At 37.1% G+C, this 27921-nt stretch overlaps 1 protein-coding gene across 5 annotated transcripts in view; it reads right to left on the bottom strand.

Moving 5' to 3' along the window:
- LOC150090757 (palmitoyltransferase ZDHHC20-B) overlaps positions 1-27921 on the bottom strand; it is a 306713-nt gene that overhangs the window by 135981 nt on the left and 142811 nt on the right. For all 5 annotated transcript variants that reach the window (XR_016547302.1, XM_090379929.1, XM_090379911.1 and 2 more), the window contains one exon: positions 23214-23340. Coding sequence is in view for 4 of the 5 variants with exons in the window: in XM_090379929.1 (XP_090236055.1) it covers positions 23214-23340 (127 nt within the window). In the remaining variant the exon portion in view is untranslated. The remainder of the gene's footprint in view (positions 1-23213; positions 23341-27921) is intronic.

Genomic DNA, 27921 nt, shown 5'->3' with positions numbered 1-27921 from the left:
TTTTTGTGGAAGTATTACAAATCAACTTGTAGATGTGATAGTCTTTCATACTTTACATCACTCCATAACTGTCCAAATCACATCTTTTTCTGCTCTATTAGACTGGCCAGCTCTGTATTCATCCATCTTGGCATCCTCCTATATTTTATTATATTTTGTACTATATTTTCTTAATGGCACATATGCATTTATAGCTTTTGTGATTATTGCTTTAAAGATATTCCATAATTCTAAAGTATTCACCCTTTCTCCACTATCTGCACTGGTGACAGAGGCCACGTACCATCTGAAACTGCCAGTCTTCCTTTCCTCAAATTAAATCTCATGCCTTTACTTTTAACAAGTGGTTTCTTCATCAACCAACTAAGGATTGCACGATCACTTCCTGCTCATGGTTCCTGTACTGTATATCCTACGAAAATATCCTAGAACTGATCATTAACCTCGAACCAGGTTTCCTGATGATTTCAGGAAATCTGGATTGAGGGTAATGATCGGTTCTAGAATATTCTTATCCCTAGTATTTTTTCTAACATATTGATTCAAATAATAATTGTCTAGCTCAATTAAAAATTCTGCCCCCATGTTGTTTCCTTCCCATTTGCTCCAATCAATAACAGGAAAACTTAAATCACCCACAAGACATTCACACTCACTCACACACTACATCTGAATGTAAAGGCTCTCAATTATAATCTTCACAATCTTCTTGTTAGAAGCTCATTTAACCTTTCCATCCAACTAATTAACCACACAGATTCCATGTTGGTATCTGTAAATTTTGAATATGGGAAAGATTTGGCTGTGCATGAGCTGCTTCTGATAATAAACATCATCTCTCACCCTTACTATCTTGTCTATCCTTCTTAAATACATTACACATACCATAGTGAAACTCACTGTCTCCTATTTCTGGTTGAAACCAGATTTCCATTAGCCCTATTATGTCAGTGTTGGTAGACCTAACCAAGAGTTCAAATTCTCTCATTTTATTGATGATACTCCTGACATTACTGTAAACACAGCCAAGGCTTAAGTTTCCTTGTATGGCTTACTACCCTGATACTTTAAAGTTATTTTAGCTTGTTTCCCTAGCAATTTTCCTTCTCAATTAAATCATATAACATTCTCATTTCTAAAATATTGGAGAAGCTGTTAGTTTGACAGTCAGGAGGATGGTTAACAATCCAGGCTAAGCTGGTTCTAAATGACTGCGATTAAAATATAGTCTGAAAAATGACCATTAAGGTTTAACACTGTGTGTGTGTGTGTGTGTGTGTTGTGTTTAGGAGCTTAGCAACTAAGGCCATATTGCTCAGGGGATATGCGATGGTCATTCCCTGACCTTTCCGCATTCTCCGTATTTGGTGGATCACGAGCTCGAACCCCGATCTAATCAAGAAGTGTATGCTATGCACTACTACTTCTGCCGACCTCGCTACACATGTGCGTGCGTGTAGTGGGGAATGGTATAAGGTGAATCAGAATGAAGGAGACTTAGGGTATCTAAGACACTATCAAATAATGTATGAACTGACTGACTGGAAGGCATGTGGTGTACTATTAATGACTGACTTAATTAGGGCAAGCAGGGAGAAGAATATCATTATTCCTCTAAAAAGACAATGGAGAGTGTACACCTGGAATATTGTATACAGATCTCTGGAGGTCACACCTAAAAAAACCACGTATAGAGAACAATCAAAGAGAGTTAACAAGATTGATGTAAATCTTGAAAAACAGACACCTCAGGGGAAAACCTAACTGAGGTTTACAAGACCGGAAATTAGTTAATTAAAATGATTGGACGTATACTTTTACTTGTAATAACTCATCAGAATAAATTACATACAAAATGAAGAGTTTGTTAAAGTTCAAAGTGATACTAGATGGTTACTTTTTCACGTGGGAAAGGACAGTTTCCACTCCCAACAGAGGCAGAAATAGTCTACTTCCTTGCATCATTTTGTCATTATTAGCATTAGTAGGGCATATAATGCAAGAGAGCAAGCTTATATAGCATATGCCAAAAAAAAAAAAAAATTCCCTCCAAACATTTTCTGCCTTGAATTCATCTATTCTAAAATCTTTCCTCAATTTGAATTTATGCCTCCTCAGGTGAGTAATCTGAGCAAGAGGAGGAATCCCATTACTATTGAGCTTGCTCAATCCATTCAAGGCCTTATATATATATTTTTTTTTTTATGAAAACCCCAAACACAAAAGGTATCAAAACCTATAGTACATAGTACCATGCATGGGTTGAAGGAGAAGTATGGGGGGAGGGGGATGCCGGAAACTTTGCTCTAGAGACTAAACATGGGTTTCACCACTTCAAGCCTCCAATAAGCAAAGTGGTGGTATTTCACCGGTTGATGAAAGTCATCTACCACCTATATCTCAATGATATCATCTTACAGGTGCCTAGTCTACAGAAGCTGCAATTTGCAGAACTTAAGCCTTTCTTGGTAACAACCAACCCTTTGTTCCCCTCACCAATCTCGTTGCCCTTCTCTGTACTCATTCAAACAGCTCTACATCTTTCCTAAAATGAGGCCTCCAGACCTGTATACAGTACTCAAGGTGTGGCCTGACCATTGCCTTGTACAAAGGGAAAATCATCTCCTTATCCCTGCTAGCAAAATTCCTGTATACTATTGACAAGATACCATGAGCTACTCTTGCAGTCTTTTTTGCACTGTCCAGAAAATTTCATATTTGGATGCACAATTACCAACCAGATTCTTTTTATTCTCCAATACCCTGAGTGTAGAACCACCCAGTTGATATGGTACTCTGGAATTACTACTACCCATATGCAGTACTTTATATTTGTCAATTATAAACTTCAGTTGCCACCTCTCAGCCCACCTGCCCAACTTTTCAACATCCCGTTGCAGTAGCGTACTATCATTAGTGTCATTATCAACCCTGCCAACCTTCGTATCATCTGCAAACTTAAACATTAACCCTGATACACCATCAATATCATTGATAAATACTGAAAACAACAATGGGCCCAACACCGAATTCTGGGTACTCCACTAATAAAAATAGTCCACAAAGAGCTGTGTCCATTGATAACCACTCTCTGTCCTCTCCGACTCAACCATCATCGTAGCAACTTGCCCTTAATGCCATACTCCTCCAATTTGTACAGTAGTCTTCCATGCGCCACAGTATCAAAAGCTTTCCTAAAATCCAAGTACATGATACCAAAATTATTCTTTGCATCCAATTCCTTTGTGACCACATCATAGTATCCAATCAAATTTGTCAGACAAGATTTCCCCTTAACAAACCCATGCTGTGTCTGAACTATAACTGCAGTCTTGTCTAGATGATCCTGCATCACTCCCTATTTCTCAGATTATTATTATAATTAGCCTTATGGCACAAGGAAGCCTGAGGCTTTTGCTGCATCAGCCAAAAAAAAATTTCAGTTACCCCAGAGAGAGAGAGAGAGAGAGAGAGAGAGAGAGAGAGAGAGAGAGAGAGAGAGAGAGAGAGAGAGAAATAGAAGGGAATCACCAAGAAAGAGAAGAATAATGATATCCAGCTTAGGACCCTGGGTATGCCAAGCCCCTACTCACCAGATATGAGCTCCTGGCCCCAGGGCTCATATCCTTAATCAGTGACTCCATTATTTTCCCTGGAACAGAAGTTAGACTAACAGGTCGGTAATTACCTGTGTCCTCCTTTGATCCCCCTTTGTGAATTGGGGACACATTTGTATATCTCAAGTCCATTGGAACCTCCACTGAGTCCAAGGAAGCTTTCATAATTATGGCTAAGGGTTTGCTTACTTCCTTTGCTGCCTCCTTTAATAGAACTGAACAGATCCCATCCACCCCAGGTGCCTTCCTTAAGTTTAACTTCAACAATTTCTCTTACACTTTGCTCTCAGTTAGTACAAGATCACTTAGCTCCCCTCTTAGAGTTTGATAAACTTCTGCCATTCCCCTTCTTGAATAACTCCTCATGTGTGAATGTACATGCAAAATACTCATTCAGTTTATCAACTACCTGAGCATGATCATCAATAGTCAAAGCTTCTATGTTAAGTGGACCAATCTGAATTATCCCTTTCCTTCTCGAGTTTACATAAGTAAAAAGAACTCCTTGCTGTTTTTCTTTGTATCATTTGCCAAATATTTCTCATAATCTGCCTTTGCCTGCCTAACCTCCTTTGTAACTTGTTTATATATGCCATAGGCTTCTGTGTCGCCTGATAATTTATATGCATCCTATGCATTTTTCTTGTTACGAGCCGCATTTGTTCATCTGATATCCAGTTAGGCCAAAACCTTGAACAGTATTTCTTAGTTGGTATGAAAAGCCTAGTACCTTCCAAGATTAAGTCCCTGAAGGCTTCCCATTTAGAATTCATCATAGATAATATCATCAGTTGGTCCCACTGTATAGAATTAAAAAAAAAAACAAAAAAACTCTGAGACCACTGTAGTCACCTTTACGAAAGCAATGTCCTTCCCCTTACTCGATGGTTGTTACATCTTTAATTAAATCCTGATATTATAATACTGATATTGTTATATCTGTATTATAATGACCACATACACACAGCCTTCTCTGATGATTTCAGGAAATCTGAAGAAGTATATTCATAGAAAAAACCCAATATTCTGCATTTTACAGCTAAAATTGACTAACATATCACTTAACATGATGTGACCTCTTTTCTACTCTTTTTATTGACCGAAAACATGCTTGCACATTGCATCACTCTGAGGAAAAATGAAAATAGGTAAAATTTCAGCTATTTTAACATAACTAGCTAATCTAGCACATTTTCTATTAATGGTGATGATAACTAAGTTTATCATTGAAACGTAATCTATCTGAAGAGTTACAAATTCAGAACTTCAACCACAGACATATCCCTTGGTTCATCATCCTATAGCAGAGTGAAGGGATGATGAACCAAGAGATATGTCTGTGGCACTGAAATTTCCAAAATCCATAGCAATTTCAATGTCAGTGATTCTGACAACTTTTGCACTTTTTAGCAACTGATTCTATAAGGAAACTAAAACAACATTGTCAACAAGCTATGACTAGAAATCAGGTTTTAGAAATCACTGAGAAAATAAGCACATCAATCTGCACAGATTGTAATTTGTCTTTAATTTCTTAAAGGATTACAATTATTCTCAGATGTTTCGTGGTACTTCAATTACCACTTCCTCAGTCACTGAAGACAGCAGACCAGGCAATTGGGGTAATTTAATTACAGAGTTTGTACGTTAATTACATACTTCTTACTTTTAATATTTAAGATTTTTTACAATTCCTGAATTGAACAATTAGTAGTTAATCACCGAGATAATTAATAGTTAACAATTAGGTAAATATTAGCCATACTAACTTCATACTAATTTTAATATAGACAGTGTAACAGTTATAACAGAACTGTACTTTGGACAATAACTTAATTATTTAGTAATCAATTAATAACAATAAATAGCAATGGATCCTCATGCCTGAAACGCTGTCCTTATTACACCATCAGCCTCACACACCAAGGACACTGGATAACAAATAAGCTAAGCTCTCTTTGATGTTATTAACCTGGTTTCTAGGATTGCAGATACTATATATATATATATATATATATATATATATATCACTTAAGCTGGGCTCTAGAATAATATTAAGGATTAATCACCTATCTGTCAGCTAAAAACATCCTCTGTTCTACCCACTGATAGGTACCACAATGCAGGCTTTACAATGAGGCCTTCATTAATATTAATCAAAATAAAGGTATGCAGATATAGACAACAACCACATTCATATTTTTAAAAGCAGGGTATTAGAACAGATAAAAAAAAAATAATAAATAAAAATAAGTTCAAAAATAGCTACAACTCAAAGAAAGAACTCACCACTGCCTCTTCTTCTACCATAACCTTTGACCCTCCCACACAATTAAGATGTCAAAGAATAGCTGCCAGACAGGTGGCCAATCCCATCGCAGCTTGATAATATCCATTTTCATTTTTTGAGGTGCGTCATAGCATCCATATTGAATGAAAAGCTCAAAAGCTAAATTTAAGTTTCTAAAAGTCCCAAATTATTTCTAAATTTGGCATAAAGATCGTGGGTAACTTAAGGAAATTTCTTAATGTCAAAGTTTCCAAATACTCCTTGTGTATTTCTCTCAAACACAGAAAGTAGGTTAAGATGCATTTGTTTCAGCAGTTGCTTGCAAAGCAAGTTTTATTTTCAAAGCTTTTATAGCTGGGTGTAAATTCATGATCAAGAAATCATTGCCTTGAAGGTTGCTCAAGTCAATAAGGTGACATGCCAGGTGAACTAAATATACCAAACTGACTGGCTCTGCTGGAGCTGACATAATCATAAGACCTTCTGTTTCCTGTAAAACAATTTAATTTTGTTTTGGAGCTATAAAAACCTGCACATTATGATGCCATGACTTAGAAAACAAACATCAGTATGGCATGTCAAGGAAACTCAGATTCAACATCAACTGGAAATTGTATGAAATGACATTGCCTCAGCCCCACAAATGAGCTAAAGTACACTGAGTGGACAGAAATCATGAGATACCTACCTAGTAACAGGGAAGCCCACCTTTTACCCAGAAAGGGTCAGTCACATGGCGAGGCAGTGAGTCCACAAAAGTGTTCCACAGGTATTTCCATCTATGCTTGCTGAACCGCTGTCCATAATTCCGTCACATTCATTTGCAGAGGATCCAAATCTCGAACAGACATTTCCACAGCATCCCTAGTTGGTATGAAAAGCCTAGATGCTCCACAAGGTTCATGTCCAGTGAACGAGGAAGCCATTCCATGGTGGTAAAATCTGCAGAATGCTCTTTGAAACATGTTCTAGTCACCACCACTCTGTGGGGAGGTGCATTGCCCTATGCGTGCACCATGAATTACTGTCTACATGAATGCAGTGTACCTATATACCTGCCAAACGGTGGGTTTGTCCACTAGTGAGAGGGATGATGTCGCATTGTCTAGAAACCAGGTATCCCATGAATTCTGTTCTCTCAGTGTAGTTCAGTATGCAATTATAGCATTCATAACTTCAACCAGTTTCAAATTTCTGCAAGAAAGTAACTCTTGATGGATTATGCAATGGAGAATGATGAGAGCTGCAGTGTGTGTGAGCCGTGTATTGTTGGCATGCCATCTGTAGCAAGTCTGGTCAATTTTTAAAAGGAACTCACCATCTAACAAGCATTTGGGAACTTTTTTCAACAAATCTTTCCTGAGGTTGTGCTATACATGCTGTGAAGATCCAAGTTCCTTAGCTGCAACAAAGTTTTATTCATGCTTAATATAAAAATCAGCAGCTACATAGTGGCTGTAATGTTTTCACTTTTATTGTATGCGATCTAATAAAACACAGCTTTGAGCCTATTATAAAGATGACAAGCAAGTTTGACATATCTTGTGACAGCTGGATGCAACATACAAATTTGTACTGTTTGGAATTGCAGACTTTTTTTCCCTTTCAGGACAGAATTCCTCAATTTTGCAATAAGTCTTAAGGGATTCTTCTGAAAACACCTTGCCATGTGCAATGTGTTTTCTTGCTAGCAATCATCCTACAAGTTTCCTTTTCTCACTAGAAAATGAGTACTAATGGAAAGACATAATTAACCAAGATGGTGATGAAAAATTTTTTTCCAGTACTGTATTTTCCCCTTTAAGAATCAAGTTAGGAAGTTAAGGCAATCAATGCACAAATTAATCTTTTATGGCAAAGAGCTGCATTGGGATTTCCAATATTCTGGATGCCAGGTAAGAAAAGGATTAGTTTCACATAATGTTTTGCTCCACAAGAACTAATGAAGATGCATGGAGTTTTCATTGAAAACTAAATTGGCTGCACTGAAGCATTAAAAAACAAAAAAAAAACAAAAAAGAGTTAAGTGTACTGAGGCTATAGACCAGTAATTTTCAACCAGGGTGCTGCAACAACATTCTTGGGGTGCCATGTAATTTCAGTTTAAGTTACCTTAAAGTTATTATTATTATTTTATTTATTTTTTTGAAATTTATACATTTATTTCATTATAAAAAGGTGTACAGTATCCATTGTACCGTATCTTTATAATTTTGTGGTGATCTATTATTGATCTTTATTTAGAACCTCTACATACAGAATAAAATTATTATATAGGTATATATTAAAAGGTCGAAAACCACTGCGTTAGGTTTTTCTTTGGGTCTAGGGGTGCCATGAAAAAATTACTGGGACAATAAGGGCACCGTGAACCAAGAAGGTTTGGGAACCTCTGCTACAGACTGTACATCAGTAGCCAAGAGATATGGAACACACTGCTATCATGGAAGCTACCAAAGATGCTACTACCAAAACGTTTTTCCACAGGTGGCTATGGTTAGCCTAACACCACTCTAGTGGTATGCTCCAGGACTTTATACTACATTTCTATTGAGAGGTCATGGATCACTTAGCTAAATTGCACTCTTTGGGACTGGCCCATGACCCCCACTGTACCTGTGGCAAAAGTGAGGATTGGGCACATGTTCTATATGACTGTATAATCTATGAAAATCAACATAGACAGTTAATCACAGAAATTGGACCCTTCCAAGGGTTCAAGAACACCAATTCATCAGGGAGGAGGTCTTTTACAAGACCTTAAAGTATGCTCAAAACATTTCTGAAATCTGTCGAAACTTGCAGAGACAGGCTCTTCAACCAGTCCCTGTATACACCAAATATATAACCAGCCCATTTCCCGTCCCCATGCCCAGTGAATGACAAAATCTCTACATGACTGAACATTCCTGAATTGACTTAGAAATTACCGGAATTTACCAGATTTGATGCCCTACTTCTGAGGGCTCTTTTGGTTCCAATGGTTCATTGCCAAGGGACCATAAACTTAGGAAAATAACAAAATGTGACTGATGGGAATAAAGGCAGGCTGGTACTGTCCTCATCATAGCATACATTCGACCAAAACAGAGAGTTCCTAAACAAGACAACACAAGTTCCAGTCATGATATTGACTGGAACTTGTGGGTTGGTCTCGCACACTAGCAAGACTTTTGTGGATTTATTAGATGATTGTTTTCTGCAGCAGCATGTTCAAGAAGCAACGAGAGAGGGTAATACTCTTGATCTGGTTATCAGCAGTGATCATTTGTGTATTAAGAATTTGCAGATAAAGGAACCACTAGGTGGCAGTGATCACAGTGTGGGATTTACTTAAGGATATAATTACCATCATGGGTAAAGAAAAGGGTTTTTGCTTCCATAAAGGTGACTACAGGGGTCTCAGACAATTTTTAAATTCTGTACAGTGGTATCAACTGATGATGTTACCAAAATCAAATTCTAAGTGGGAAGCATTCAAGGAATCAATCGTAAAGCTACTAAAAGTTTCATACCTATTAAGAAATACCATTCAAGGTTTAGGCCTAAATGGTCGTCAAATGAACTAATGAGACTCGTGGCAGAAAAGAAAAATGCATGGGATGCATATAAATTATCAGGCGACACAGAAGCCTATGGCAGACATAAGGTAGTCTGTAATCAAGTCACAAAGGAGATTAGGCAAGCAAAGGCAGATTACAAGAAATCTTGGGCAAAGGATGCTAAGAAAAACAGCAAGGATTTCTTTACTTATATAAACTCTACAAGGAAGGGGATGAATCAGATTGGTCCACTTGATATCGATGTTTTGACTATTGATGATCCTGCTCAGATAGCAAACAAACTGAATAAGTATTTTGCATCTACATTAACATATGAGGAGTTATTAAGGAAGGAAAATGCCAGAAGGTTATAAAATTGTAGCAGGGTGCTTAATGATTTTGTAACAACTGAGAGCAAAGTGGAGGAGAAATTGTTGAAGTTAAATATAAGAAAGGCAGCTGAGGTGGATGGGATCTATCCAGTTATATTAAAGGAGGTGGCAAAGGAACTAAGCAAACCCCTAGCCATAATTATGAGAGCATCCTTGGACTGAGGGGAGGTCCCCACGGACTGGACATGTTTTTTTTTTTTTTTTTATGTGAACCCCAAACACGAGAGGTATTAGAACCTATAGTACTTAGTACCGTGCTTGGGTTAATATCGTGCGAAGGGTGACACAAGTAATTACAAACCAGTTAGTTTAACTTCTGTTCTGGGTAAAATAATGGAGTCACTGGTTAAAGATGCACTGCAGGATCTTCTAGATCCTGCAGTTGCGCATGGAAGACTACTGTACAAATTGGAGAAAGAATGGTATTAAGGGTAAGTTGCTACAATAGATAAAAGGGTGGTTGAGTGGGAGAAGACAGAGGGTGGTAACCAATGGACACTGCCCTTTGTGGACTAATGTTATTAGTGGAGTCCCACAGGGTTCGGTGTTGGGCCCACTGTTGTTTTTTATATTTATCAATGATATTGATGAAGGTATATCAGGCTAAGTGTCGAAGTTTGCAGATGATAAAAAGGTTGGCAAGGTTGTTAATGACAGTGTGCTACTGCAACAGGATCTAGAAAATTTGGGCAGATGGGCTGAGAAGTGGCAACTGAAGTTTTCTCATTGACAAATGCAAAGTACTGCATATGGGTAGAAGTAACCCCAGAGGAACATACCAACTTACGGTGGTAGAAAATGAAAAAGACCTGGGAGTAATTGTGCAATCAGATATGAAGTTTTCTGAGCAATGCAGACAGGCTGCAAGAGCAGGTCATGGGGTTTTGTCAATGATATACAGGAATTTTGTTAGCAGAGAAAAGGAGGTGATTGTCTCTCTGTATAAAGCAATGGTCAGGCCACGCCTTGAGTACTGCGTACAGCTCTGAAGGCTTCATTTTAGGATGGATGTAGATTTGTTTGTGTACAGAGGACAACAAGATTGGTAAGGGGAATGAAGGGATCCTCTTACCAAGAGAGGCTTAAGTACTGCAAATGCAGCAGCTGGAGACTAGGCACCTGCGAGGTGATCTGATTGAGGTGATTAAGGCCTTGAATGGGTTGAGCATTTTGAATTCCAATGAGATTCTTCCACTTGTTCAGATTACAAACCTAAGGGGGCATAAATTCAAATTAAGGAAAGATAGATTTAAATAGATGTGCGGAAATTTGCCTTTAGCCAGCGGGTTGTTAATTGCTGGAACAAACTTCCATCGTTGTTGTGAAAGTTGATAGGTTAAATAAATTCAAGGAGGAACTGGACAAACATTTAGAATGAATGGGTGTGTGAATTTTTTTTTTTTTTTGGCTGATGCTACATAAGCTTTCTTGTAGAAAGCATTTCTTGCTTTCTACAAGAAAGCAAGCTACACTTGCTTTCTTGCATCACATGCCACTGTTACTATTACTCACACGGAAAGGACTTTAAAGAGACTGGTATAGACATGCAGCCAGGGTTACCTGTCAGCTGAAAAAAACTTATAAGTAGCTGCAGTTTTCTGAAGTATGCTAGTATGAATGAGGATTGAATGAATGAGAACTGGAGTGAATGGAATGGTGAAAGTATGAAAGGAAATGCTAGGAAGGGTGAGGGAATGATAATTTATGCCTCTGGGATGAATGTGTGAAAAAGGGAGAGTGCTGAAAGAGTAAATGTGGAAACTGAGTACAATTAGCAAATGACTGTGGAGTCTGAGTGAAATGGACTGTATGAATGTAAGGTTGTAAAAGTGTGTGTGCCTAATGTATAAATGTCGAAAGCAGAATGTAAAAGTATGACAGGAAGTTTGAAAAAAAAAAAAAAAAATTAGTATTAGTATAATTGTTATATAAATGTGTTTTTTTTTTGTTCCATTAGCTATGTAGATAAATATTCTTCTAAATTTGATTATTTATATGTCATTTAAATTGTGAGAGCTTTCTTTAAATTATTTGCTTGTTTAAATTGTTCCTTTGTCTTTAAAGCAATGGTTAAACAAGCACTGAATTATTTTAAAAGCAATAATTGGACAGGCAGGATTGACAGCTTGGTATCAATTTTGCTTGTTTAATAAGTCACCCCTTCCTGGTGTGAATGAGAATGATGGATGAAAAAAAAAAAAAAAAAAAAAAAGCACGAAAAAGTTGTAAAATGTAAAAACTATAAAATGTTGCTTTGAAATGTGTGTGTTTGTGTGGGGGAGAGGGAATATAAAATATTAAAACAAAACTAATAACAAAAAAATAAATAAATAACAATGGTGTGTGAGCAAATGATATAAATTGCATGTTCTATTTCAGCCTCTCCACCAGATAGATGGATGGCAGTGGGAACATTATGGACCACAAGGTCATCCATGCTGTTGGCTGTTCCTAGCCAGCATGCTGTGGAATGCTGTCCCAGTTGGGACACAACCATCAGCACAGCTCAGCTGCTGCCATTAGACCTTCCCAGCCACGCTCCTCCCTTGCGTGGAGCTTTGCCTCCCCTCCCCAGGTGGAATGGGGGGAGGTTACACCTGGTCTCCTCTCCCTTGCCACCCCTCTTTCTACTCTGGTGGGACATGGGCCTGCTCCACTGAATTGGGGGTCATCTTCTCTATGAAGGCTGGAAGTCTTTTCCACCCCCCAGACTTCAATCTCCCCTCTAACTTACAACTACTAGCATTTGAGTCATTGTTAAATTGCTTTAACCCTAACACCCAAAAACGTAATCACATCAAATCGCATAACTAGTACTCCTTTTGGCTGACCCCTATCTATAGACTTTTTTTAAGTCCTAGTCACTGAAATCTCAGGAAATTAGGTGGCAGTACCTGCCAGAGTAAATAACTATAATACTGGTATACATCGTCTGCCTCCAGGGAGCAACATTGGGTCCCAGTGGCCAAATGACCAGAGGAACAACGGTACACGACACTACACATACAAGATCCATACACCTTTAAACCTCTGGCATTGACAGTGTTCTGTTTCACACCCACAATGTATATACTATGCAGAGATGAGGGGGTAACACCTGGTGCCATTTCACACTAAACACTCTACATTACTGTTATCATGGAAGAACTCACCTGTATACAGAGAGAGAGAGAGAGGGGGGGGAGGCATTGTCCATAACGTTTCCCCAGCTGTGTTCCGTGAAAAATTGTAATTAATAATTAACAAAATAAAATAAATAAATTTTGTATATTTGTAGCGTAAACCACTTTTGTATCATTATAATATTTAACATTTTTTTTTTTCAGTTATTAATATACTGGCATAGCTAATAATCAAATAGACCGTGGAATACTTTATTTTGGCAGGCTTTTGCGTACAGAAGTATGCATAGATGTAATGACATCTACGAAAAAGTAGCAATGTATTTATCTAATATGCCATTCATATGCGATTTAGCGTGGAGTACATAAGCAGATATCGTAACTAAACTCACTTCCTTGTATAATTTTTTTTTGATAATTATTAGTACAGTGGATTCCGGTTATTTGGGCCACCGGTTAATCGGGGCAGCCGTTTATTTGGGGCAAATCTTAAAAAACAAAAACCAATCGAGAAAATAGCCAGGGTTTACTTTGCTTAATTGGGACAAAATGCCGTTTAATCGGGGCAGGAGACCTCAGCACTGGAGATTACCCTACGATTGTCTCCGACCGTACCACGTAGTTCGGTCGGATTTTTGTAGGTCACAACCATAAAACAATAAAAACAATTAGCAGTCACCTGTTTATTGGGCTTTCTGTTAGTGCAATCTATCATAAACGGATAGTAAACTCGATCTTATTGAATTTGCAATAATACCGGCAGCTGGAATTCTGTGGGTTATTATGGTAAAATGTGTTTACACTTCCATGGAATCTTCAATCATATAAAAAAAATAATTTTCAGAATCTTCTCTTCATTCCTATTTTTAAAGCTTCCTAATTTGTTACTCCGTTCTCACTTGCGCGTGTTGTGTTACTTGCAATTTGTGTGTGCCCTGTTCTTTGTTATTGATTGCTTATCTTTTTACTGTTTTAAATTTCAGTCCCCACCAACAAATGTCAGTGAACAGAAATGTCAACTAGTTTAGTTAGTATGTGCATATTACAGTACGTATTAATTATTCCGATTATCACGTATATTCTTCCGATTTTCACGTATCATTTAATTTTTTAATTGGTAAGGTAATAAAGGGTAAATTTGTGCTTAATATATCTTTACTTTTATAGCCTGTGGATAATATTCCTCCTATTTTCGCTAATTAGAATCGCTGTTTAATAGAATTAAAAATTCAATTCACAAACGTGATCATAATGACCGGCGCTTACTGCACATCGTATAGTGAACGGTACTTTACTATTTTGAGTTCGTCGTAACGTGATTTGATTGTATAGTGAACTAATTGTAAAGGGGGGGGGGGGTAAATTGTATTTTTAACTATTTACGTGAAACTTCGGATAATTGGGGCAGCCGCTTAATCGGGACAAAATGCACTAGTCCCGATGTGTCCCAAATAACCGGAATCGACTGTATTTCGAAATATTATTATTAAAATATATGATCATGGATTTGTGGTTGAAAAAAGGAACTTTAAAACGAGAAGCAAAGTACTTCTAGTAGTGGAACTGTGGTCGATGAAAACAAACACAATATTGTATGATGACAGTTATTTGAATTTAGGTTTTACATGTGTTGGAAATAAAGATGCTCCTGATGCACAGTGCATCATATGTAATAAAATATTAGCAAACAGTTCTTTGGCTCCCTGTAAACTTGTATTTCGTAAGGGTTCTGTGAATATGTTGTGAGATGAAAAGTGTTCCGTGATTAAAATAGTTTGGGAAACACTGGTCTACGACATTAACAAATGTTGTGTATCCCAATTTGGCCAATCATCAGTCCACTACTGGCAAAAAGGACATAACATTCTGTCAAATGTGTGCATAGGTTACACAATGAATTTAAAATCCACCACCAGTCAGAATCTGTAACATCTACAGCACAAGTTTAAAATTAATAGGAACAACAGTGCATATACACCTAATTTGAATCACTGGGGTTTTGTAATTGGCAGAGGGTTTGGCTGCAGCCAAACTCTCTGCCAATTACCAACATCCTGTTCAGCCAACAACCTCTAATTCCTTCTTAATCAGAAAAACTCTCCACTGAGAATAACAAAGCCACATTGTCACGAAAAAAGCCCATAAAAATTCCTTGCACCATTGACGGGGTTCAAACAGAGGCACTTTCCATCAAGTGTGTCTCAAGCTGTGTAATGAAACAAAACAAATAACATTATGGATAGTAGTAGTGGATAAATGCTAATCACTTTTTTGCCAGAAATACAAGTCAGTGTTTCAACACGTTCTACACTCATCATTCTTTTCACCTATCACTGTAACCCATCCCCCCCACACAGTTTTGTGGGGAGTTATGGTGATAGGTATTCCCCCTATGGATGTAGATTTTTGCCGCTTGTTTTGTGGTAGAAGCTTCGACCAAAATGTCGCCAGAACGCAGTCTTTTTACAGACTTAGGTGACCCTGCCAACCCTTTTAATCCTTTCTGGATAAAAAAGGGTGACATCTTCCCAACTGACTGTTCTCTGGTGGAATGGAGAATGAGGAAGAGTGGTGTCGCTGATGGTGGCGTATCCTCAGTTCTGGTTTTTTTTACAGAGGTGTTTTCTGAGTTATCTCGATCAGGTAGGGGCCTTGTTAGAGCCCCAGAAGAATTAGAATTTATAATACTCATGGGAGTAAAATAAAAATTTCCGACGCCCTAAGTACCTCACCCACCACTGAACCCTACGAGGGGACGCCCACTCGTGAATTAGCAGGTACTGCGTACATGAATGGGACACCAAGTTCGCTTAGGAGCACCATACCCACATTTCCAATAAGCCTTAATCCCATCCCAGGACCAAAGGGAGGGAGACTAATTGGAACGCAGTTAACCCTAGCAGTAAGAACCACCCGCCGATAGATCCCAGTCGAACCAATCCGGGGACCACCCATCTTGTCGAAGCAGGCCAAAGTGGTGTATTAAGGCTGGGCCAACTCAACCACCAGGATCTCCCTTTCTGAATTCCACGGGTCGCGCGCACGGCTGCACATGCCGGATTCCAATGATATAACCCTGGAACCAAGGTATGGGTGTTAGATCCCAGTGATGCTAATATGGAAAACCAGCAGCATCACTGGAAGGTCCCCTCACCGTGTACAGGTGCCCACGTCGAGGGGGAATGGGACAGTAAATCAAAATATCTTATAACGGGGGATTTTAACTTTCCAGATATTGACTGGAACTTGTGGATTGGTCACTCGCACACAAGCAAGACTTTTGTGGATTTACTGTATGACTGTTTTCTACAGCAGCATGCGTGAGAGGCAACTGAAGGGAGTAATACTCTTGATCTGATAATCAGCAGTGATTATTTGTGCATTAAGAATCTACAGATAAAGGAACCACTAGGTGGCAGTGATCATAGTGTGCTGATGTGGAATTTACTAAAAGATTAATTAAACATCAGGAGTAAAGGGGAGGGTTTTTGCTTTCGTAAAGGTCGCAGTGGTCTCGGGCAACTTTTAAATTCTATACAATGGAGCCAAATGATGATGTTACCAATAGCAAATTGTAAATGGGAAGCATTCAAGGAATTAATCTAGGAACTTACTAGACTTTTCATACAAACTAAGAAATACTGTTCAAGGTTTAGGCTTAAACAGATGTCAGATGAACTGATGAGACTTGTGGCAGAAAAGTAAAGTGCATGGAATGCATACAAATTATCAGGAGACACAGAAGTCTATGGTAGATATAAGCTAGTCTGTAATCAAGTCACAAAGAAGCTCAGGCAAGCGAAAGACAATACGAGAAATCTTTGTCAGAGAATGCAAAGAAAAACAACAAAGACTTCTTTACTTATGTAAACTCTAGAAGGACAAAATCAATGACCATTTTGCATTCACACATGAGGAATTCTGTGGAGAGCTGGAAGCCCGAAGTTTATCAAGCTCTAACTGAGAGATAAATGATTTTGTAATAAATGAGAGTAAAGTGAAGAAAGACATGAGAAAGACACCTGGGGTGGATGGAATCTATCCAGTTATATTAAAGGATGCAGCAAAGGAAGTAAGCAAACCCTTAGCCATGATTATGAGAGCATCCTTGTATTCATGGGAGGTCTCCATGGACTGGAGAAGTGCAAATATATTTCTCCAATTCACTAAGTGGGATAAAATGGTGATATGAGTAATTACAGACATGTTAGTTTAACTTCTTCTTTGTCTTGGGAATGTAATGGAGTCACTGGTTAAAAAAGCAATGCAGAGCCGACCGGGCTAGCCAGGTGGGTAAAGTGCCTGCCTGGCAACCCAAAGGTCGCGGGTTCGAATCCCATCTTGGGCTTGGATCAGAAACTCTGGGAGGTGCATTATGGCCACAGAAGACAATGCGCCAACAACTAACAAAAAAAAAAAAAAAAAAAAAAAAGCAATGCAGAATCAACTAGACAAGACTGCAGCTCTAGTTCAAACATAGCATGGGTACTATGATGTAGTCACAAAGGAACTAGATGCAAAAAATGATTTTGATACCAGATACTCGGATTTACGGAAAGCTTTTCATACTGTTGCACATAGAAGGCTGCTGTACAAATTGGAGCAGTATAGCATTAAGGGAAAGTTGCTGCTATGGATAAGAAGATGCTTGAGTGAGAGAAGACAGAGACTGGTAATCAATGAACACTTCATCATGGACTAATGTTATTGGAGTTGTCCAGGGTTTGGCGTTGGGACAATTGCTGTTTTCTATATTTATCAATGATATTGATGAAGGTATAACAGGCTTAATGTACACATTTACAGATGATACAAAGGTTCGTAGAGTTGTTAATGACAGTAACAACAGTATGCGGCTGCAACAGGATCTAGAAAAGTTCAGCAGATGGGCTGAGAGGTGGCAACTAAAGTTTAACAATGACAGATGCAAAGTTGTACATATAGATAGCAGTAGCCACAGAGTAAAGTACCAACTTCACGGTACTACACTCAGGGTAGTAGAGAATGAAAAAAATCTGAAGGGTAATTGTGCCATCAGATATGAAGTTTTTAAAACAACAGCGAAGACAAGCCACCAGAGCAGCTCATGGGGTCTTGTCAATGATATATTTGGAACTTTGCTAGCAGGGATATGGAGATGATTATTCCTTTATAAAAGGCAATGGTCAGGGCACAACTTGAGTACTGCATATAATTCTGTAAGGTTCATTTTTGGAAAGATGTAGAGCTACTGAACGAGCACAGAAAAGGGCAACGAGAATGGTGAGGGGAGCAGAGGATTGCTCTTACGAAGAACAACTTTTTAAGTTCTGCAAATTGCAACATCTGGAGACTAGGCACCTGGAAGGTGATCTTGACTGAGGTGTATATCGTGTTGAATGGTTTGAGCAAGCTGAATGCTGATGGAATTCTTCCTCTTGCTCAGATTATGCACTCAGGAGCATAAATTCAAATTGAGGAAACACAGTTGCAGAATAGGTATGTGGAAATTTGCTTTAAGCCAGCAAGTAGTTGATTGCTGGAATAAACGTTCATGTGTCATTGTTGAAGTTGATAGCTTAAATAAATTCAAGAAAGAACTGGACAAACATTTGGAGCAGATGGGGAGGTGAACGGGAAGTGGGTTTTTCCTTATTTTGGCTGATGCTTTCTTTCATCATATGCCACTACTAATGCCTATTTCTGTTACAAGATTTTATAGCTGTGTGTTTCAGGTCTGCCTCACTCAACCAATGAGAATATTCTTCCCACATTAATTTTACTATTGCCCCTTAAGGCCTTACACACTTCAATCAAATCCCCTCTAATTCATCTAGTTGTTAATTCTGCAAACATCTTTCCAAGCTGTTCCTCAGAGGAATAATGAACAGTACTCTTAACCAATCTAATTCTCAGCACCTTCTCTAGAAATTCTAAATCTTTCTTTAGGTGAGCCTCCAGATCTGAATACAATATTCAAAATGTGAAATATGGTCATGATTAATTTTGGCTGCCATTTTCAGACCATACTTGCAATTAGTCCAAAATCCTTTTGAAGCAGTAGAGTCTAATTCTCATCATTAATCACTCAACCCAACCTTAAAGTTGGGAGCTGTTCTAACAGTTTCCCCTCTATTCCATCATCACCATTTAGGAAAATAAGAAAAAAAAAAAAAAGTCCAAGCACTAATCACCGAAGGACACCATTTTCTTATCCAATCCACTCTGAGGAATAACCATTTATGACCTATTTCCTGTCCTTTAATGAACCCCTAATCCATCAACAGACCTTCCCTGTAATATGCTATGTTAATTTATACAATAGTCCTATGTTGTATATAATATTTATACAATAACCTCTCACAAGAATTGACTATTAGTCAATTCCTCATGAGAGGAAAGTTTTACTGAAATCCACATATATATATAATGTCAAAGTTGTTTCTTGCATCAAACTGCTTTATAACTGTTTAAGTTATAAAGCAGTTTGATGCAAGTCAGAGTAATTCACCAGATTTGTCAGGCAAGAACTTCCCTTCACAAAACCATGCTGAGATCTATTTAATAAGCAATTCTTGTTGAGATTCTCCTGCACTGCATCTTTAATCCTAAACTCTAAGGTCTTACCCACCACAGAAGTCAAACTCACCTCACTTATAACTACCCATAACTTCCCTATTCCTCCCCACCTTATGGATGGGGGAGAGGGGTAGTTGGCACTTCTGTTTAAAGGAATAATCCTTGCACCTAACAAAGGTCTCATTAACATTACTAATGAATAATAGCACTCGCTTTCCACTTTTTCAGTATAAGCGGATGTCCTGGGGCTTTACACTCTCTTGGTCTCAGTAGCTTTTCAGATAGGCACTTTTCTGATTTCATTATTTCCCCAAGTAACAATCCAATTTCAATAATAATAAAGAATTTTCCAAAACAGCTGTTCAACTCTGCCACTATTTCAACTAGATTGTCAATTATACCACTGCTTTAATCTTGAAAGGGGTTTACCAGCTGCCCATCTTAATATCAGCTCCTGCCCTCATGCATCTCGTTACATAGCAAGGTGAACAAGCATGTTGCACTGGTCAACGGGAGGTAGTTATCCTTGATGACTCTACTGTCAGGGAAATGGGGAATATTTTATGCAATAAGCATAAGTGGAATTGGACCAGGCTATGACTGCTAGGGGGAAGTTGGTGATACTGAAGAACAATTATCCTTTAAGTTCATAAAAGGTGATATTATTGTATATGTTGGTAGTAATGATGTTAAAAATAGGCATTCTGAGGCTTTACTTAACAAGTGTAAAGTGATGTTGAGAAAAAAAAAAAACTATGACAGAGCTGAATTTGAAAGTGTCTGGAATTTTGACATGACAGGAAGGAGCCTTGTCAATCAATTCGGCATGGAGAGCCTGCATAAGTCTCATGGACTAGAATTTTTCTCAGTATGGCAAGTATTTGTTAACAGATGGAACTGTTTTTTCATGGATGGGATACACTTAAATAGAAGGGATGCAAGAATATATGCTGATTCTATCAAGGCAGTGTTAGGTGGGTTGGAAAAACTGTTAGTTTGGAGGGATACAAAGCCTATTAGTTTAAAAGCAGAGGTTAAATTGATTCCTGCATTACTTCCATTTTGACAAGCAGAAGGCTGTGTAATTCTCTCCCTTCTGCTTTTCAGGAAATTATGGGTTGTGTAAGAATCATAAAATTAAAGAATCACACATTTACTTGCTTTAATGCTAGGAATATAGTACATGAATACAATGTTTTTGTGGTTTGAAGTATTATTGGTTAAGTCATCAAATGCACACATTATACATATAATAGAAACATGGTGTCACTCATGGTGTCATACTGGAATGCAGAATTTCAATATGGCGATTATAATGTGTACAGAAAGGATGCTTTTAGATAAGACACAGTCAGCATGACATTGAAAAATGCAAATAACAAATGGGAAGTAAAGTGCTCAGAGAAGTAATCATAGAAGCCACTAAGTGTTTTATACCAACTAAAAGATATTAATCAAGATTTAGACCACAATATATATCAGATGAACTGAAGAGCTCAGCAACAGGCAAAAAAAAAAAAAAAAAAAAGGGGGAAAAGGAAAAGCATGGGATGATAAATTGTCAGGGAACATAGTCATACTGTAAGTGCAAAATTAGTGTGTAATCAAGTTACTCAAGGAATTACACAGGCTAAGCCATAATGAGAAGTCTTTAGCTAAGGATGCAAAGAAATGCAGCAAGGTAATCTTTGTGTATGTTAACAATAGAAAGAGATGAATCACATTGATTCACTGGATATGAATGGTCAAACTGTTGATGATCCTGCACAGGTTGCTGATGAACTGAATAAATATTTTGCATCTATGTTCACATTTGAAGTTTTCAGAAATGAGGTTAGCTAGAAATCTATCTAATATCTATTGACTCTATATAATAATGGATAGATTGCATAGATAATTCTGCTATTAGAATACCATTAAATGATTTTCTGATAACAGAATAAGATATATGCAGCCAAAAGCAAACAAATGCCTGGGATGATGGAATCTATCCAATTTTATTAAAAGAAGTCGCAAAAGAGGTAATTAAATCTTTAGCCATCATAATGAGTATCTTTAGATTCGGGACAAGTAACCGCAGATTGGAAATGTGAAAACGTATCCTATTCACAAGGGTAGTTCAAAGAGTGAAGTGGGTAACCACAGACCTGTAGGTTTGGCCTCAGTGACAGGGAAAATAATAGAATCAATAATTAAAGAAGTAATGCAATATCAGATCTTGCATTATGGCTCCACTCCTATCAGCTTGATAGGAATGGAGCCATAAGGAAATTAGTGCATGGATTTGTTAAAGGGAGATGATGCCTCGCCAATCTGGTTAGCTACTATGAGGTTGTTAAAAAGGAATTGGATGCAAACAATTATCTTGATATCATATATTTAGATTTCAGTGAAGTCTGGTACCATATATGACTGTCCTATAAATTGGAGGAATCCAGCATTAGGGAAAGTTACCTACAGATAAAGGGATAGCTATGTGGTACGACACAAAGTGAGGTTATAAATGGCCACTGCTCTTTAAGAACTAATGTGATGTGGGGTTTCTGACAGGTCAGGGCGGAGGGGCCTTCCCCTTACTATTTTTAATATCTATTGATGATGCTGATGTACTTGTATTTCAAGTATGATGTTTAAGTTTGCTGATGATACAAAGGTGTCTATAGTAGTTAATGACCAAAATCAGGACAGTATACCCTGATTACTTCTGTCATTAACTTAGTTTATAAAGATCCTACCTCAAAAGGATCTACATAATCAATATAAGCAGATGGGCTGTAAAATTCCAACTGAGGCTTAACAGTGATAAATGCAAGGTAATGCATTTGAGTAGCAGTAATCCAAAAATAACATACCTTCTGGGCAGTATTAAACTTATGGTAGTGGAATATGAAAAAGACCTAGGGTTAACTGTACATTCCAACAGAGCATTCTCTGAGCAGGCGTGCAAACAAGCTGCTCAAACAGCCCATGGGATTCTGTTAATAATATATGGGAACTTTGCTAACAGAGATAAAGAGGTATTGATAAGGCAATGGGCAAGTCACATCTTGAGAAATGCATACAGATTTGAAAACCTCATTTTAGAAAATGACAGGTCATTGAAAGGGTACAAATAAAAGCACCAAGACCTGATAAGAATATCCTTACCAAGAAAGGAGTTTTGCAAATTGCTGTCTAGAAATTATCTGCGTGGTGACCTAACTGATGAATATAAAGCTTTAAAAGGGGTTAAGTAAACTAAATCCCTATGGCATCTTTACTCTTTCTCAAATGAAAGAGACAAATGTGCCTAAATTTCAATTGGGAAAGGAATACTGCTGAATAGATGAACGGAAATTTGCATTCAGAAAAAAAAAATGTAATCAACTGTTGGAAGAAATTTATAGAATATTTGGACAAATTATTGGAAGGAATGGAGAAATTAGGTGGGTTTTTTTTAATTTATTTGACTAACACTGCATAATCTTTGTATCCTTGAATCATGCTGCCAATACTAATATGATTTAATTTTTGGAACACGCCTACTAAATTGAATGGAAAATTAAAAATCAGAGTAGTAGAAGTAGAAGGAATACTTTAATGGGGAAAATAGCTGGCATTTTCATTTTTATGCTGCTAGTCCTGGATCTATTTAATATGAATGTCTAAACAAACATTCATATTAAAATATACTTTCAATGAAATCTACTTACCTAGTGTAAAACGGAAGTAACCACCTTTTCTTATCATCTCCAAATATTTCAATAAAGTTGGCATATCTGCCCAAACTGAAGCCATCCTTATCTGGTCCTGTTCTAAATATTGGAGGTCGAAATGATTCTACAGTGTAAAAGGATGAATAAATCAAGTTTATTTATTACTGATATCTGCTAATAGTAAAAAAGAGCTGCTGGAAAAACTAAATAATAAAAGCTAATTAAGTATTCTTCAGAAATTCACTTAAACATACATACAAGAAATGTATAATATGTAATATTACTTATAAAGGGAAATGATAATTATGACAAAGGATCATTAAGTAACCATAATTTTGTTTTTCATGATCACTGGTTAGCACATTGCAAGATCTAATCCACACAGCCAAAAAATGCAGACATTGTTAACTGTTGCACTGTATATCAACTACGCTAATCAATTTCAAGGAATATATTTTGTTTTATTTTACTAATGAAAACCATAAACATGAAAAGTATTAGAACCTACAGTATTCAGTACTGTGCATGGGTTGAAAGTTGAGAAGATGAAAGAAGATACTTGTTGACATTAGGCTTTAATTTATGTACATTGTAACTGTCAGGAAATGCTTGCAAAGAAAGGATGTTCCAGAAAATGGAAGTTGAAGGAATATATAAGGAAGAAGAAAAGTTGGTTCTGTGAGTTTGAAAGTAAAAGAATGTTGACTGGTTATGGTTTGTGTTTGGACTGGTTTGTGAGAGAGAATTATAGAAACTAATTCAGAAGACAGAGAAGCAATAGAACTACATACACAGAGCCTTTATGTCTTCACAAAAAAGTAGCTAATTATGTCCATATTTAACTTTATTAAGATTCTGAGGTATTCATATGCTCTTAAGTGATCAAATGTTCAGGTGAAACAGAAGCATAAATGTTCCCTCTATGGAGAAGAACACCTTTCAAGTAGTTCTGGAGACACAAATGAACAATCTCCACTCACTTAGTTCACATACCGTAGAACTCCTAAAATAGCCATCAATACTTCAAATACTTGATTGATACTGGAAAGAGTTTTAAGGCTAAAGTCTTAACTTACAGAAAATTCGCTAAAATTACAATATACTACACTACACTATATTCAATCAAGAAAAGCACTCTTTCTAATATGCATTTCTTAAAATGTCATTTACAATTTTATATAGAAAAAAGAGCAAGGACTGCACTGGGTTGGGTACCCATAGGTTACTCACAATAAGAGTGTTGTCTTCAGTAATTTTTGCTTGCAGTTTTTGAATGTAAATAATTCAATACATAATACTATGAATCAATATAGTAACTCATAAAGTAACTATTTTATTAGTTTATTTTTCCTAAGAAACATTATTTGGTAAATTAACAGGTGTGTATCATATTCTTATTATGTAATTTGAATTATACACAGCACCACTCCACTAATGACACCTTTATAAATTGTATACATTTGCCTAAAACATATGATTAGCCTCCCTTTCCCACAATATTGTGCTGCCAGATATGAAAAGTATAAAAAAAATAGGTTTCTGAATTACCTCTATTCATGACATTATTATATTGCATATTAGTATCAAAGGCCAATTTGCACTTCTGATTATGAAGTTAACTCTGTGCTACAGAATTAGAAATTGAATTGACACTAACAATGAAATCTTTCAGTACAACAAAACTGAAAGAACATCATTAACAGTTCCCTAAAAATTGCAGCTTAAAAGAATGCCAACTTTTTAGGATTGCATTCATTGCAGGAAATTCAAAAGTACTGTATAATTTATGAAGCTTATGGTCACAGACAAAATCATCTACATTTTATTTTTTACTGTTTATTAAAATTATTTTTACAGTGTGTATATTCATATCCAGACCCCTTCAAGATAACCAAAATTTAAACATAAATATGGAATTTGATTTGAATTTTTATGGATTGGTTGGTTGGTTGGTTTAGGGATTTATTAGGTGCATCAGCAACTATAGCCATAGTGCACCAATTTTTATGGATAACTACTTAGCCATGATGTGGCATGTCCAAGGATAGGAAGATTTGATGTATATGAAGATAAAATATAGTACCTAAAATAAAAAAAAAATAGAATACATAATTAAGAAAAAATAGTGAGTATTTGCAGTTTGAGAATGGGGCTGGAGAAGGGGAAGATGGGAGTAGACACAGCCACTTCCCTCATTGTGAATGGCAATTGTAGTTTTAGCCAATTAAGCAATCTGTGCAAATTATATAGTATCATCTAGATCAGCTGTTCCCAACTGGTGGTTCGCACTAAAAATTCTGTAATGGCATCTGATTAGATTTACATAGGTATATTATTGAAAACTAAAAAATATTACTAATGATAACCAATAAACTAAAATAAAATTAAATAAAAAAAGTAAAGAATTGCCAAAGAAAGAAACCACATCTCACACAATTCCATATAATTACTTGAGTATCTTACAGTATAAAATGTTAAGTATGTTTTCCACACACTAATTTTTTTTCCATTCTCAATGATCATTGTGATGTATAGGTGCTTTTTTTTTAGAACCTACAGTACTTAGTACCATGCATGGGTTGAAGGTTGAAAAGATGAAAGAAGATACTTGTTGACTTGAACTTCTGTAGATTATAATTTTCAGGAAATACATATGAAGGAAGGTTGTTCAATAAAACAGAAGTTGAATGAATAAATGAGGAAGAAGAAAAGTTGGTTCTGTGGGACTGAAATTGGACAGTAAAAGGAATGTTGACTGGTTGTGGCACGTATTCAGACTGCTTTGAGAGAGCGAGCGAGAGAGAGAGACAGAGAGAGAGAGAGAGAGAGAGAGAGAGAGAGAGAGAGAGAGAGAGAGAGAGAGAGAGAGAGAGAGAGAGAGAGAGAAGAGAGAGAGAGAGAGAGAGAGAGGGGAATTGTAGAAGCCATTTCAGAAGAACAATGCCCATGAAAGTATCTATAGAAAAGGCATGCAACAGAAACAAAGTCTATGAGACAGAGAGTGGAGAGAGACTCTGTTTCAGATGAGACATTAATAAACCTAATTGCCCTCTTCTGAATGGAATCTAAAATCCTGAGAGAGGTTTTTGAGGCATCACCCCAGATGTGAGAACAATATTCCATTGTATGCCGGATTTGTGATTTGTACAGACTCAACCGTTTGGAAGAGAAGTAATGCCGAGAATGAAAGAGAAAACCCAGTTTTTTTTTTTTTTTTTTTTGTTAGTTGTTGGCGCATCAGCTTCTATGGCCATATTGCTGTGATCCAAGCCCGAGGTGGGAATCAAACCTGCGACCTTTGGGTTGCCAGGCAGGCACTTTACCTACCTGGCTAGCCCAGTCAGCGAAGCAATATTTGTAACGTGCTTTTATACCAAGAGGTATAAAGCACATTGCAAATACATAAGTCAGGGTAATTCCCAAAATCTTGCCTAGAAATCAGAGCGTAGTCAAAGATAAGCATAGGAGCAGAAGAATCTTTTTTGGGAGATACAAGACAGGACTGAATTTTAGAAGGTTTGAAATTAAGTTATCTTTGCCCCACTGGAGATCAGCATTTAAGGATTTGGCAGTGGATACTCGAGAAATTGAAGCTGATTTAGCAGGACAAAGTTACTCGAAATGGAAAGTGGAATGCAATGTGCTATCATCGGCAAAACTATGGAAAGATTTCCAGTCAATGGAAGAAGGTCATTAATATACAAGAGGAAAAGAGTGGGAGAAAGAAGAAACCTTGGGGAACACCAGCAAGAGTGCAGAAGTTAGAATACAGAGAGCCGTCTACCATCACCCACAGTAAGAGGTCAGAGAGAATACTGGATACCCAATTACAAAAATAGCTGGCAACTCATAGGATGGAAGCTTATTTAGAAGACCTTTAGGCTAAACACGATCGAAAGCCTTTGAAATGTCAAGAGCAATGGCTCGAGTTTCACCAAATGTTTCCACTGAATTTGTTCATAGATGGATAACATAAGCCAGAATATCACCAGTGGAATGACATTGATGTAGTCGATACTGGCAATTGTTGATAAGATGAAAGATTTCCAGATAGTTTAAGAGTTGGCTGTTAATTGATTTTAACATTACTTTAGAAAGAGTAATGGTAAAAGTGCAATGGGACGATTATTTGATGGGAGGGATTTGTTACCCTTTTTAGAAAATGGCTGGATATGAACAAATTTCCAAGCAGAAGGGAAAACACCTTTGAAATAAAAAGTGAAAAAAGCCGACACAAAACAGGAGTAAGTTCAGGGGGCACAGGTTTTGAGAACAAGTGGAGAAATATCATCAGGACCTGGAGCTTTCTTACATCAGATTCATCAAAATCCCTCTGACGTCCTTTTGATGGAAGACCACAGGAGGCACTGAATGGAGTGTACCGAAAACAGTTTGAGGTGAATTTATTACCAAAATCATCAATACATGAGTTCTGGAAGAAAAATAGGATGCTAGCAGGTCAGTTTATTCTCTATCTGATGTGGCAACAGAACCGTCTGGTTTTGACAGAAGTGAAAACAGAGATGGGTAAAAATTGCTTTGGCAAAAGACCGGAATGCTCTGCTACCATTTGGACAAGAAGCAAGTTCTACTCTTAGCCTGTTCAAAATGTAGTTTGGACTGATTAATATAACTTTACAAAGTATAAAAAATATATTTTAATTTAATTTTATATAATTAAAATATAATTTTATTATATTTTTAA

This window comes from Mastigoproctus giganteus, chromosome 1 (assembly GCF_048544385.1).
Source record: "Mastigoproctus giganteus isolate SK-2022 chromosome 1, ASM4854438v1, whole genome shotgun sequence".
Lineage (NCBI taxonomy): Eukaryota > Metazoa > Arthropoda > Arachnida > Uropygi > Thelyphonidae > Mastigoproctus > Mastigoproctus giganteus.
Note: the sequence above shows the minus strand (reverse complement) of the source record. Positions and strands in the feature narration are given on the sequence as shown.